General features: G+C 38.5%; 1 protein-coding gene across 1 annotated transcript in view; it reads left to right on the forward strand.

Annotated features, from left to right (window-relative positions):
• The first annotated feature begins 655 nt into the window (after nucleotides 1–655).
• bcas3 (BCAS3 microtubule associated cell migration factor) overlaps nucleotides 656–13,734 on the forward strand; it is a 211,016-nt gene continuing 197,937 nt past the window's right edge. Inside the window, exons 1-6 of the mRNA XM_079733370.1 lie at nucleotides 656–753; nucleotides 1,566–1,658; nucleotides 2,757–2,811; nucleotides 2,922–2,997; nucleotides 4,539–4,645; nucleotides 12,396–12,477. Coding sequence (XP_079589496.1) covers nucleotides 1,588–1,658; nucleotides 2,757–2,811; nucleotides 2,922–2,997; nucleotides 4,539–4,645; nucleotides 12,396–12,477 — 391 coding nt within the window. The 5' untranslated portion in view covers nucleotides 656–753; nucleotides 1,566–1,587. The remainder of the gene's footprint in view (nucleotides 754–1,565; nucleotides 1,659–2,756; nucleotides 2,812–2,921; nucleotides 2,998–4,538; nucleotides 4,646–12,395; nucleotides 12,478–13,734) is intronic.

The following is a 13,734-nucleotide window of genomic DNA, read 5'->3' on the forward strand; positions in this document are numbered from 1 at the left end:
GCTCAAGTGAATTAAGATCCTTCTCCATCTCTGGAAGAATAGTTTTTGTTTTCAGAATTTACTTTAAAGCACTTTTCAGAGGTGCTCGAAAGGTGTTCAGAAGTGCATGATTATGACCTGAAAAATGTAACTTTTGGATGTGGTTTTTCAGTGATGTTGAAGATCATGATATCATAGTGATATATATATATATATATATATATATATATATATATATATATATATATATATATATATATATATATATATATATATATGCTTTCACATATTAATTCACTAGTAGGTCTTCAGGGTAATCTACAGAATGCAAAGACATTTATTATTTCTTATTTAATTTATAATCTTTTGGATTGTCTGTGTGTGCGTGTGCGAGTGTGTGAGTGTGTTTGCTTGTGTGTGTCTGCGTGTGCGTCTTCCTGTGCGTGTGCGTATGCGTGTGCGTGTACGTGTGTGCGTGTGTGTGTGTGTGTGTGTGTGTGTGTGTGTGTGTGTGTGTGTGTGTGTGTGTGTGTGTGTGTGTGTGTGTGTGTGTCTTGTTTGTTGTTGTGTTTGGCCAACAGTTTCAGTCGTCGTTTGATAGGTCCCGTATTTTTAAGACCCGCCTACTTGTCTGATTTGGAGTTCTGATTGGCTTTTAACTAAACACAACACTTCCGCAAACCCTGGCGACTGTGTTTACGTTTTACAACAGAGCTCCCTGGATCTACCAAATTAATACGACAACGAAGGCAACCATTAACAAAGAGCATATCGGTTCGTAATTTATCCTTGAAAGACTATAATTCAATTACTTCACGTGTGACTGCTATTTTGATGCTTTGCGAGCAATTGGGGTAAACTGAACGTGGCTAGCTGTTCCATCTTGCTAGGTTAATGCAATGATTATCAAACTAAAGTTAATACAGGGAATTGGGTCAGATAACGGAAGGGTAATTTGCACTCATTGCTGATTAATATTCACTGTTTGGTGTTTCAGCTGCTTGCATTAGGCACACATACTAAGCGTTAAGTGGCTAATGTAGCAATGTAGCCTTGTTGTCCAGAGAAGCTTTCCAACATCACAATGATAACCCTGATAACGTACACCGTTTTGGGTTATGACAACTCCCCACAAGTCTTCTCATAGCTTAAAGGGTGGTTGGCTAATCGGTTGCTGGTAATAATGAGCAGTACGTTGTCTTGCATTATACCATCTTTAAATTCACTTGTACGTTGTTTACTTTTTGGTGCTTATTTTACATTGTTGTTCAATTGGAAGTTTATGTTGGTATAGGAGCACATGTGTTTTATTGCATGCAATACATTTGGTGACCCAAAGGAAACCTAAGCACTAGATTATGAATTAAGATAAATATAGTCTAACCCTGAGCTTACTATACTGCAACTTACCCTGAATTTACTATTCTACAACTTCCAACAATGACAATGCCTTCAGTCAGAACTTCTCTTTGAAAACCTGCTTAAAAGTATTCATAGCAGATTCATCTTAAACTTCTATTTGGTTTCCCCTCTTATCACATAAAATGCTTAGATTTAAATATGTCATCTTTTTGTCCTTAATTTAGGATAAACAAAATACAAGCCAGCATGGCATCTGACTCCCCACGCAGACCAAGTCGCTGCGCTGGAGGAGTTGTGGTGCGAGCTCAAGCTGCCACGTAAGTAGAGTTTTCTTCATTTATATTTTCCATCGAAACCCTGTGTTGAAGCAGCTGTTTAGATAGGATGTATGCCTTCATGTTCTATCATGTCAGTTCTATCTGCAACAGTTTCTCTACTCAATATGTTATCCCCTTTAGTTCAATCGTTTATTTTGTTTGTTTACAGCCTAAAGTGCATTTGTGTGTTTTAAGGTTTGCTCCCTTTAACTGTTTGTGTTAGTGTCAAGTGTCTGTGTCTCACTTGAGATCAGTGTTAGTACACTTATATTGCATATCTGTAGGAACTGAATCTAAATTATTCATGTGGATAAGTACTTCCCAGATACATTCCTTGCGGTTTGATGGACATACATTTTTCGTGCCTACCTCACCGGTTCACTAATAACATGGGGGTATCCTTAACAATGTAAAGTCAGCCAAACATTTTGAATGGGTCACTGGTCAAAGTCATATTATTTACACACACATACACACACACACTGAGGGTCTTGCATTCACATTTACATTTAGGGCATTTAGCAAACGCTGTTATTCAAAACGACTTCCAAAGTGAATAATTACATTTGTTAGAAGAAAGAGAAATAACAATATATCGCTATCGGTACAGTAAAGATGTTCATAGAAACAAGTGCCAAACACTTACAATTGCTAGGATAACCTTTTACCCTGTATACAATAAAGTTAGCTGTATACAATGATCAATACTATTTTTAAGTGCAAGGATGAACAACATACAATAAGTGTACCAGAAGTGCCAGGACATACAAACAATAAGTGAGTAGGATTAAGCTAAAAGGGTCTTCAGTTAGCTTAAACTGAAATTAGCTCTGCTTTAGACGTTTGGAGGAAATCCATACAGAGATAAGCCAAGATGTAATTCCATTCAGGGTCTCAGGAGCCAAATAACGATACAGTCCCAACAGAGAGAAATGCATACGATTCATCTAAATATTTATCATCAACATCATCAGTGGCCTATGCTCAGAAAATCCATAATTTTTTTAAGAAACAATCTATATTCATCTACAACTAAGGAAACTGTTTTGACACTTTTCTGTGTGGCTACCTGTAATGAAAATACATGTATATTATTAGGGAGCAGTCCTACATGGAAAGCGTGGTGACGTTCTTGCAAGATGTCGTTCCGCAGGTAACTTTTATACTTCACAAGCAAAGCTACGGGATTTGGGGAATGGCATTTGCCATCATGACAATTGTTTTCTCAATATTTCTGCACTATTTCAATCGGTATTCATTCAGGCATACACAGGAGCGCCTCCGACTGACGAAAAAGAGAAAATCATTTGGGTGCGATTTGAGAAAGCTGACGTCAATGGTAAGATTGTTCTTACATACAATTTTCCTCATCATATCAGAGGACTTGTAAAGTGCTTGTCCGTTGGGGAACACTGGAAAGAAACAGTCAGCAATTCTGCTTATGCTCCCAGTGTGTTTCATAGCAAACACAAATGAACAAAAAGAATGGAAAACATTACACATATATGATGGAATTCACAGATTTCTATTGATACTATATAAATATATTGCCTTCTATTATTGTACATTTGTCTTCATCAATGGTAAAATCCCATGTAGTAGTGCAGTACCAAAGATTGAAGAAGACTGATTAAGCACATCTGTCCCTCTTTCAACACATTTATTTGGCACTGTAGCTCCAAAAAGTTACATTAAGATTTAGGGCATTTAGTAGATAGGGGCATAGTAGTAGCCTTTATCCAAAGTGACTTACAATAAGTACATTTGTCAGAAGAAGGTGAAACAATATATCTCTGTCGGGGTACAGTTGGATGCACTGACTGATCACTGACAAACTGTGTGCCCTGATCAGCCAGGTGCTCAACAAACAATATGCATAACGTTTTTCCCTCGTTTGGAAGAAACACCTATACGCTAACACTGGCATTCATCTTTTCTAAATAAAAGCCTCAGCTCGATAAAAATGCATTGAAACTGTGTTTGATCAAGGCAAGCTGAATGCAAAGAGAAAAATATGATTTGCCGCTGAATTCAAATGCATGAGCAACGTCGATGTGGACTTTGTTCTTGAGCATAAGCACAGATTGCCCTCAGGGTGACATTACGGAGATCCCAGATATCTAATGTTAGCCAATACAGTTATGGATAATTAGCATTTGCCCTTTTAGTTTTTCTGAAATATTTGTACAATATGTGATGTATTTTATTTGATATATTTGATCAATATGTACATATGCAAAAGAACATGTTGACATCGAGTGAGATAGACCATATCATTTAACTCCACCTTTGTTATTACATTTATGGTTTTTGTCTGGTGCAGCCTAGTCTCTTAAATCACAAGGTTACTTTGGCACATTAGGATGTACACAGCAGTGGAAACACAGATAATAATGGGTTATCACAGGTTAACTAGGAGTAGTGAGAAAAAGACATTTGGGTTTTTTGTAATGTTTGTTTATTTCAGATCATTCAGACCCGAAAACGTCATTCAGTTTTGGCCAGCAAAACATTATTTGACTGACCTGCATACACGTGGACTGACCATGATTGGAAATGGGACCTCCAAAATATTTCGTTTCGTTAGTTGTTTTGAATCGCCTGTTCTGAAAAATACTGCTTCATGATTTTCTGCTTGATTCTATAATTGCGTAGTTCTCCTATGTATGCTTTTGTCCATCCATTTTGATGGATTTGATGCAGACTAATATTTTGATCCCTTCTGCTTTACATGATATTTTTTGAGACTCACGACAACTTTCTTGCCTTGGCTGTTGGAACAAAAACACACAAATTATTCTGTATACAATATCAATTGACAATAATCAGAAAAAATTGTGGGATATGATGTGTTTGTGTGTTCTTCACCTCTTTGGACAGACACAGCCCGTAACCCTGTGTTCAAGGAGATGCACAGTGGAACTACAGAGCCTCCTCTCTGCCTCATGATTGGCTACACCGATGGGATGCAGGTCTGGAGCATATCGGTGAGTGATCAGTGCCCAGGAATAGCCTAGTTCATGCCTTCTAACATTTTACAAAAACTTTAATCAATGATATCTCAATAATGCAGAGATGAACTGTAACATGTCGTTTTTATATCCTAATGTCCTATATGCAGTTTCATATCCTGTTGTATGCTTTATATGAGGGGTGGAGAGAAACATGTCAATATTATTGATTGAATTTTCCAGTCTATCAGGTTGGACAAGGTTTCACCAGACATAAAATAGGATTGAGATGTTCTGGTAAAATTCGGCTTACCCGTGCTTCACCGTGGGGCATTTGATTAAGTTAATGATTTGATTTGGGTAAGAATTGTAGGTGTTAAAGAGCCAGTAAACCCACTGTTTCAGGTGGAATTAGAGTAACACTGAAAAGAACAATTACATACTAAGTCAATGTATAGACACATATTGATGAGATTGTCTCGCCAGGCATTGGCTGCGTCGCAAATGGCGCAACACGAACAATGCAAAATTCATTGGTTCCCTAGTTTTAAAGGTGTTTTTTATTTTGCTAAAGACTATTGTAAAAAGTTGATCGCTATGTTTTCATGCATTCCTTTGAGAAATATATATATCATTTTTGTCAATGTATGACAAGGCGAGCAAAACAATTTCAAATATACGACCACTTATTCACTCCCACTCCTACACCCCACTGAAAATATCATATATCAATGGAGCATCCCAGTTCCTTCTGACAGATTAATTTATCAGCCTTGTCAATACATTTCTCTAGACCAAAAAAAATACTGCTATGATGTGCCAAAGGAATGTAGAATAGTTCCACCTAGTATTAGACTATCAACACTAAAATCATGCATTCTGCAGGATAAGCCTACTGGACATGATAGAATGATGATCATGTCCAATCAGGTCAGTGGTGTTCTTTTTCGTGATGTCACGAAGATAACGCCACCTGCATTCGCAGCAGACTGGAACGTTTGCATAGAGTTTTGAGGATAAGGCAAAAACATAGGCTTTTGCTCCTTTTTTTCTAAATCACAATTTTTATTTTTGTAACGTGATTAATTGGCATACATGTTGACTTGTATGCATGGGCGTCAGTTTGGTTTGAAATGTGCTGGGGACAAAGTTGCATTCGGAAGTGCAGTTTCAGAAGTGCTGGGTACAATGAGGATGCACTCTTTTTTCTCTCTTTAGTGCCGGTAATGAAAGGTTCTGAAAGACTACATACCCATGTAGCTAATTACTAAGGAATAAAATGTATGCAAAATCTGTCTGGCATGTTTTATGAAGAAAACGTTTCCAAAAAGCATCGGACATATGACCCACTATGTTCTGCTCCATGTATCCAATGTTGATGACATGACATGGCTAAGCTAAGAACATAAACAAGAGGAGCTAGGAAATGATATTAACTGCGTGTTTAAGTTCAGAAGGGCCAAACGTGTGGCTACACACAGCACTACAAAAGCCGTCAAGATTGAAAAAGAAAAAAATATTTGTTGCACAGCAGAACGCTGTATCACATCATGAGCTGGCTGTTCTCAATCACAACACGCATTCCATCAAACTAGCCTACAACAGGCATTCTGACCAAAACTCATGCACTCCCCCCCACACAATTATTCCAGAATTCAAGCAAAGCAAGAATGACCAAAAGTCACTTTGTGTCAACAAGAGACTGACTCCACCAACTATCAATTGCAAGTTAAACCAGCCGACCATTTGAGTGCAAAAAACACATAAGACCTCGCCACAGCACCAGCAAATCTTATGCAATAATTTGCGTCTTAGCTTTATTTATGTGGCAGTGGTCTGCAGTTGCACCCCGTGGTGTAGCCTACCACATCCATTTAGTTCAACAGGTTATCATTCTGATACTGTCCATGGTACTAGCAACCTGCTCTGGTGCTTTTTACCTATGTATTCAGGCTAAAATGACTTGATTGTCTGATGCCTCATCCTCCCAGCCAAAGAGTATTGGTATTATTAGTAATGGCTACTTGCCAGATCGAAAAAATAACTTCACACAGTGTGTCTTTTTCCAATGTATTTGTTATCATTCGTAGCGTTGATCAGCAGAGAAATAGTCCGCCAAAGTCGTTGAGCATTCCACTGCATTGAGAAGAGCTGTGTAATAAACAAAAATAATTGACAGCTGAACGTTAGGAAGACCCGTGCAAGTGAATGGAGCAGTCTACAGCATTGAGAAGAGCCTTGTAATAAGTAATAGATAATGTATAGAACGCCGGTCATTATCGGGAAAATAAGCCCCGACAGGGCGAACAGGACACCGACGCGCAGCGAAGGTGTCTTGCTTCGCCCTGAAGGGGCTTATTTTCGATAATGACCGGCGACGTTCTATACATTATCCTGCTTATTGCACGGCTACTTGCCAGAGCGAAAAATAACTTCACATGGTGTGTCTTTTTGCAATTTATTTGTTACCAGCATTCGTAGTGTTGATCAGCAGAGAAATAGTCCGCCAAAGACGTTGACGTCGCTTAGCAACCGAAGACGCTGGGGTTGAAAAGTTACCGGACTACTTGAGGAGTGATACCAAAGATGTCATTAGAGGCAAAAAGTCCTTTGTTTTCCTTGACAGCAGTCAATTATACTTAGCAACGGGGAATTATCAAATATAATTCACCGCCGGAAGTTGAGCCCATGCAAGTGAACGGAGCGTTCCATGGCATTGAGAAGACCCGTGTAATAATCCATAACAATTCAACTCAATTAATATTTAAGTGATGGGTACAAAATGAATCTGGACAAAATCTGGTGGGGACGCATCCCCAGCGTCCCTGGCGTAATCGACGCCTATGCTTGCATGCAATTCATAGTCAACTATTTTGACGATCATAAAACATATTACAATGTAAAAAAAAAACAATTTCAAAATTTTGGATTCACTGACTCTTTCATGCATCTACATTTGCACTGGACTACTATTAAATAGGAATGCAAAGTAATTTGTTTCTTAATCTCCAAAATGTATGGTTGGTCATGTATTGGAAAAGCAGAGTCACTATTCATCTTTACATTTTTCTTTCCCTAGAAATAAATGTGTTAAATTTAAGTGTAGCTTTACCGTTTGATTATCTTATTCAAAATTACATAGAAGACTAAATCATAATTTTGCATAAAATCATGACAAGACAACCTCCTTTGATCGCTGCAAGAAATGGGTGAATGACGAGTAAGCATGATAATATCACTTTTCTCGATCAGAATCAGGTTTATTTTCACCAAGTTTTCACAGAATAAAAACAAGGAATTTTACTTGGAAAAAGTAGATGGCTAGTCTTGTCAGGGACTTAATAAATAAGTCATAAATAAATTAAAGGATAGGGCAATCATGATGATATCTATGACAATAAAAAGACAATAAGAGACATTCTCCAGTGAAATCTGCAAGTGCTCGCGTGGAGAATGGAGCGCAAGTAGCTTAACACATACAGATCTATGCGTTTGTTATCATTCTGCAATGGGACCTTGCAACAAACACTTGCCTTCAAAACCAGTATTGAGCCAATATGTATCATGAATAATTATAAATTTCATTATTATTCAGTTACATGGATATTTCAGATTTTCTTTCAAAATATTTGTCTGAAATGTTTAATGCTGTTCTTTCCCAAATATGTATATTGTTCATTCCTAAAATTTGCCTATTAAGTCATCAAACCAATTCCAATTTTATGAAAAACGCTCACAGCTGAACACTTGTTCATGAGCTGATAACAGCTGCAATGTCCCTGAATGTCCACTAGAGTTCGATGTCGACCAGCGTATGAACACTTAATCGCTACTTACGTCATGACTTTATTTAGCCATTGAATAGGAAACGGAGAACTCTATTGTATGCCTAGAATGGCATTGCGGGACGAAATAATGTCATACAGGATATGTAATCAATGTAGTCATAATAGATATTTTTAAATATGTATAAATAATATACAAATTTTGGCTCAAAATTATCCCATGTATTCTTTTATGGGATGGCTCTCTCAATGTGTTACATTTATTTGTGTAACTTTGTACGTTATCAATCAAAAGTAGTGCATAAAATTGAATTATGGGTTCAAAGACTTTTCTAGGAACTTTTGTGAGAAAAAGTGGTGGTGTAATGCAGGGTTATTTTTTTCTTTTTTTACAAAGTCCTGGAAAATCATTAGAGGATTTTGTCAGCTCGGCAACGTGACGAATAACCCACAATACTGTGAAGCCCGAGCTCATAGAGTATCCCCTTTCATATAGAGGCCATCACTGAAACTTGCAAACTTCACATACATCCTGTGAAATCTAAACAGACCAACGTCCTTAATCAGTTGCTTTATAAACATCCACAGGCCATGGGGAGAGAGACTCGCCCCCGAGACACACACACACACACACACACACACACACACACACACACACACACACACACACACACACACACACACACACACACACACACACACACACACACACACAGACTGCTTGGTGTGATGTGGCTATGTACAATACATTCTTCACAGCTTTTTTTTTTTACATTTGTTATTTTTGGGCGGGCTGGGCTTTACATTAGACACCCAGTTATGTAGTTCAATAAGTTCTCAACCCTTTTCGGCTTTGGGTTTACCTCCACACCGATCCTTCACTCGGCAACCACCGCCCTCCTATCACACACTATCTTTGTCTTGCTTCAAGATTTTGACGTTTATAGGATATTTTAGGGTGCGTTTTAGATTCTTTTTTTCTTTTCTTTCTTCACAGTGTTTAAAGTAAGCGATGAAAGTGCCCTGCTCTCTGGCTTTTGAGTGGCCGTGAAGTGTTTGTGACAGTTGCTAAGCCAACACCCTCTGTAATGGCCCGGACCAGGGTGCACATGCACATGCACGCTTGTTCGAACGGCACTCACCCACTCCTTAAATTGAGACACGGGTTGGTTACTCCAGATCATGGTTGAGGTGTGTGTGTGTGTGTGTGTGTGTGTGTGTGTGTGTGTGTGTGTGTGTGTGTGTGTGTGTGTGTGTGTGTAAACTCTGTGTTTTATAAGGTAAGGGATTACTGCAGGATAATTGTTTGTCAGTAAAGGCATTATAATGAAACTAACAGCTTTTAAGACGTTATTTCTTTAAAATACACTTTTATCCATAAAAATGTTCAGCTGCTAGATAATGTGCTTCTCTGTTTATTAGACATTTTTTTGTATTAAAAAACATCTTTAAAATTAAAAATGAACATTTAAAATGAAAATTTAATATGTAACACATTAATGTGTATATTTGATATGAAACACAAAAAAGAACAGGGGCATCCCAAAGGTAGCTCTCTCATAATTTATCCCTCATTGCCCTGATTCTAAGTTAGTTTCTATAGTGCATTTGAGAATGGGAAAATAAAGCCTTGTGACCAAGCCTGATGCTTACTTTATCCCATAGCTACAGATCTATCTCTCTCTCTCTCTCTCTCTCTCTCTCTCTCTCTCTCTCTCTCTCTCTCTCTCTCTCTCTCTCTCTCTCTCTCTCTCTCTCTCTCTCTCTCTCTCTCTCTCTCTCTCTCTCTCTCTCAGACACAGTGACACCACAAACTTGACTCAACCGTGTGTATGAGAGCAGTGCATTGGCGGCAAATACTTCTGTAAAGGACCTGACACCATGCTGAGCTCTATAATCCTTTTGTTTAATTTTTTTTAGCTTTCCACCACAGAAGTCAATTGCATTTATCCCCAGTACTTTTAGATCCTGCAGCACTTTATGCCGTCTGTTAAGCAGTTGACCTGCCATGTCCAGCACCTCAATATGTCCCCACAGCTCATACTGAGTGCTAAATGTGAAAATGGCCCAGATATCATTGACTCAGAGCTAAGATCATTAATTTTTTTTAAAAGATTAAAACACTGGAGCAGACACTCGATTCCAACAATAAGAAAATATTATTCTTCAGCTGAAAATAGTTTCCAAAATGTGGCATATTGGTACTATTGCCTCTAGTACTATGAGTAGAAGTAGTAGTTGTTACTTTAATCTTATGCATTTATTTGAAATGGTAGCAAAATGAATACAAAAAATAATAATAATGATTGTATATATTATGAAAATAAATAAATAAGATCGACAAATAAAAAATAATACAATTAATAAATACATCTGAGTTCTGGTCCTTCCGGCCCCTGGTGGAATAATCTAATGTAACAGAGAAAGTGTTATGCCCATAGCCCATGTCACACACAGCGCTGTAAGGCGAGGATGAGCGGCTGTGTAATGCACAATAACCCGCCGCATTATCCCCACCCCCAGCCCATCTCACTTCATATGGCTGAGGTCCATTATTCACACACACACGCACACACGCACCATGCTCTTTATTTGCCTGTGTTGGAATCCCAACCTCCCTCCCGCTCTGCCCTGTTTCACTCCCAAGGATCATTTGCTCTCTTAACCTGCTTGTGTATCCACTGTTAATCTAGTGCTACTGTGATCTGAGCACTTTTAATAAAAACATAGCCTCAAATCCGCCACTTTGAAAAGGCTACTAATTGCGCAAAAGAGCGATCATCCCCTCAGATGGGTTTAAGGACTTAAAACTCACAGATTAGAGCCCTGATAATGTGACAATGTACGTTTTCACTGTTATTTAACGCATAAAAAGCAACAAAAGTGGGGCATTCAGCGCTTAAAACAATGTGCCATTACATGTGCCAGACCTTGCCAGGAGACATAGTACACTGACTTAATATCATCTCATCTCTCTGAAGCCTTCAACTAGGACAGCTGATACAATGACCATTAAAAGGCTTTGTCGTTATTTCCACTGCGATAAAGACAGGAAATGCAGTGACCTCTGTCTTTAGCGTCAATAAATCGAAGTATAATTCCAAAGCTTCACAAATGTGTCGAGGTGAACTCCTGCCGTCATTGCTGGGAAGTGCACTTATGTTGCAATGTATAAATCAACAAGTCCAGCCGTATTTACCGTACCAGTCTGTTTCGTTATCGGTCAATCTGTTTCCCTGCAAATGTTTGTAAATTTGGAAAGAAACTGAGGCAATAAGGAAATAAACTGTATTATCTTATCCATCCCTTGATCCATTCCCATAACGGCATGTACTATCACAGTGCAGATGAGCCATATTATTTTATAATGTTTAGAACTAATCAGAACCGAAATCTGGAGTATGGGTCCAGTTTAGAGCCAGCTGGCTCAAGTTGGTGGTGTCTGACTGCATTGCTCTCTATCATGCGTCATGCATTGGAGTCGGTGTTCATGGGACGCGAAAGCTTTATTAAATGTCACCCTTTTGGTTTCTGTTATGTCCTAGAGATTTGGGCATTGAGACGAATATGTTCCCCGGCGTAGATTTTCTATTATCATTTATACTCAATATATTTTTAATATAGACATGATTTTGATAAATATCTGCTGATAACTTTTCGAATCCTATTTCAAATAATTATTTCACAATCTCCCAAAAGACAAGTGAATCTGATGAACCTGTGTCAAATTTGTAATTCCATGAATTGAATGCAATTCATGCAGTGGATTTCAGGTCATTGTTACACTACACAAACTGATGTATCTATCCACATTTTTATACACAATGTATATATTTATTTTAACTGGATTCATGGAATGAAATCTGTTAAGCCCTTTATGCTACTACTCGGTTTTCTGTTATAAATACAATTGACATGACTTGATTATCTTGGTCTAATTCATCAAAGCTCTAACTATGTACCTGTTTTTGAGATAATAATGACGTTCCACTTCCATCTAGTTGACCGGGGAGGCCCAGGAGCTGTTCTCTGTCCGCCATGGTCCAGTCCGGGCCGCCCGCATCTTGCCAGCCCCTGATATCAGTGAGTCGTCTTCACTGATTATTGATTATTCCCCACAGACTTTTAGACTTGAATTCATCCAATTGCTTGGAATCACTTTTAAATCCTTAAAAGGGATGTAAATCGTCCTCCTGTTATTTAACTGTATAACTCTACTGCCATGTTATGTGTTACAAATATATATATATATTAGACTGGTATGGAGCAGTGCCTGTAAGAATAAAATGAACATGAGGAATGTTTTTTCTGTCCTTGCTACGTAATATCTTGTACACAGAGCTACCCCGTTCCTCCATATGTTGTGCTGTTTGAAGTGTGCCCTATACCCATCATTTTCAGCTCCTCAGCCTGTCCCCTGAGCAGGCTCCCAGCCACCCCACCCCCATCACTGGCTCCTTCGTCCCATAGTATTATGAGGGATAATTGCATTTACTAAAGGTTAGCAAAGGAAGGGACCGGGTCCGTGAAAAACATAGCCATGGCTTTTATTTAATCACCTCCAATCAGCCCAGAGGAGGATGGGGGACGCAGAGAAGAATTAGACACACACGAGCCTCGTGTATCATACAGGGTTCCCACCAGGCTTTCATGTTTGCTAGCATGATTTACTGGTTACCAAAAATGTCCGGCTACATCATAAAAGAAAAAGCTCAGGTGACGGGTGACAATAAGCTTATTCTCTGTCAGTTTCAAGACCGTTATGATGAAGTGATCAATCAAAATATATATTTTTGAAGTAGCAAAGAAAAAGAAAATAGGCTGGCCATTTATTTGCAGAATGTGTATGATAAAAGAGTATACACTATGCACATTAAACTACCTAATGTTGGCTTACATCACTATTTTGTGCTCAAACTAGTAAATGTATGACATCATCAATGGAGATCACATGCCCCTCCTGCAGACCATAGTCTGATGTGACACAGTTCTGTCAATGTTATATAACAAGTACTGTAGTTCATAAATCTAAAACCTCAAGTGACAATTCCAACATTCCACATAGAGGGTCGAGGAAATTAATATCAGCAGTCCTGATATCCTACTTTCTTCACTCTTTCTCGTTCCCTCGCGTTGCGTGTCTGTTTGGAGCACAGGGTTGAATATAATTTCAGCACTAGTGTTCACATCCTTAAGGCCATGATGTAATTGGATATCTCGTTCCACTAATTAGCTCCTTTTGAGGCATGAAGTTGGAGTGCGGTGTCACTGCAGGTATCAATCAGTACTGTGAAGTACAGCAAAAAAGCCCCTGCCCGCTAGCTTGTGGCGGTCTTCTGG

The sequence above is a fragment of the Pollachius pollachius genome, assembly GCF_949987615.1.
Source record: "Pollachius pollachius genome assembly, chromosome: 3".
Taxonomy (NCBI): Eukaryota; Metazoa; Chordata; class Actinopteri; order Gadiformes; family Gadidae; genus Pollachius; species Pollachius pollachius.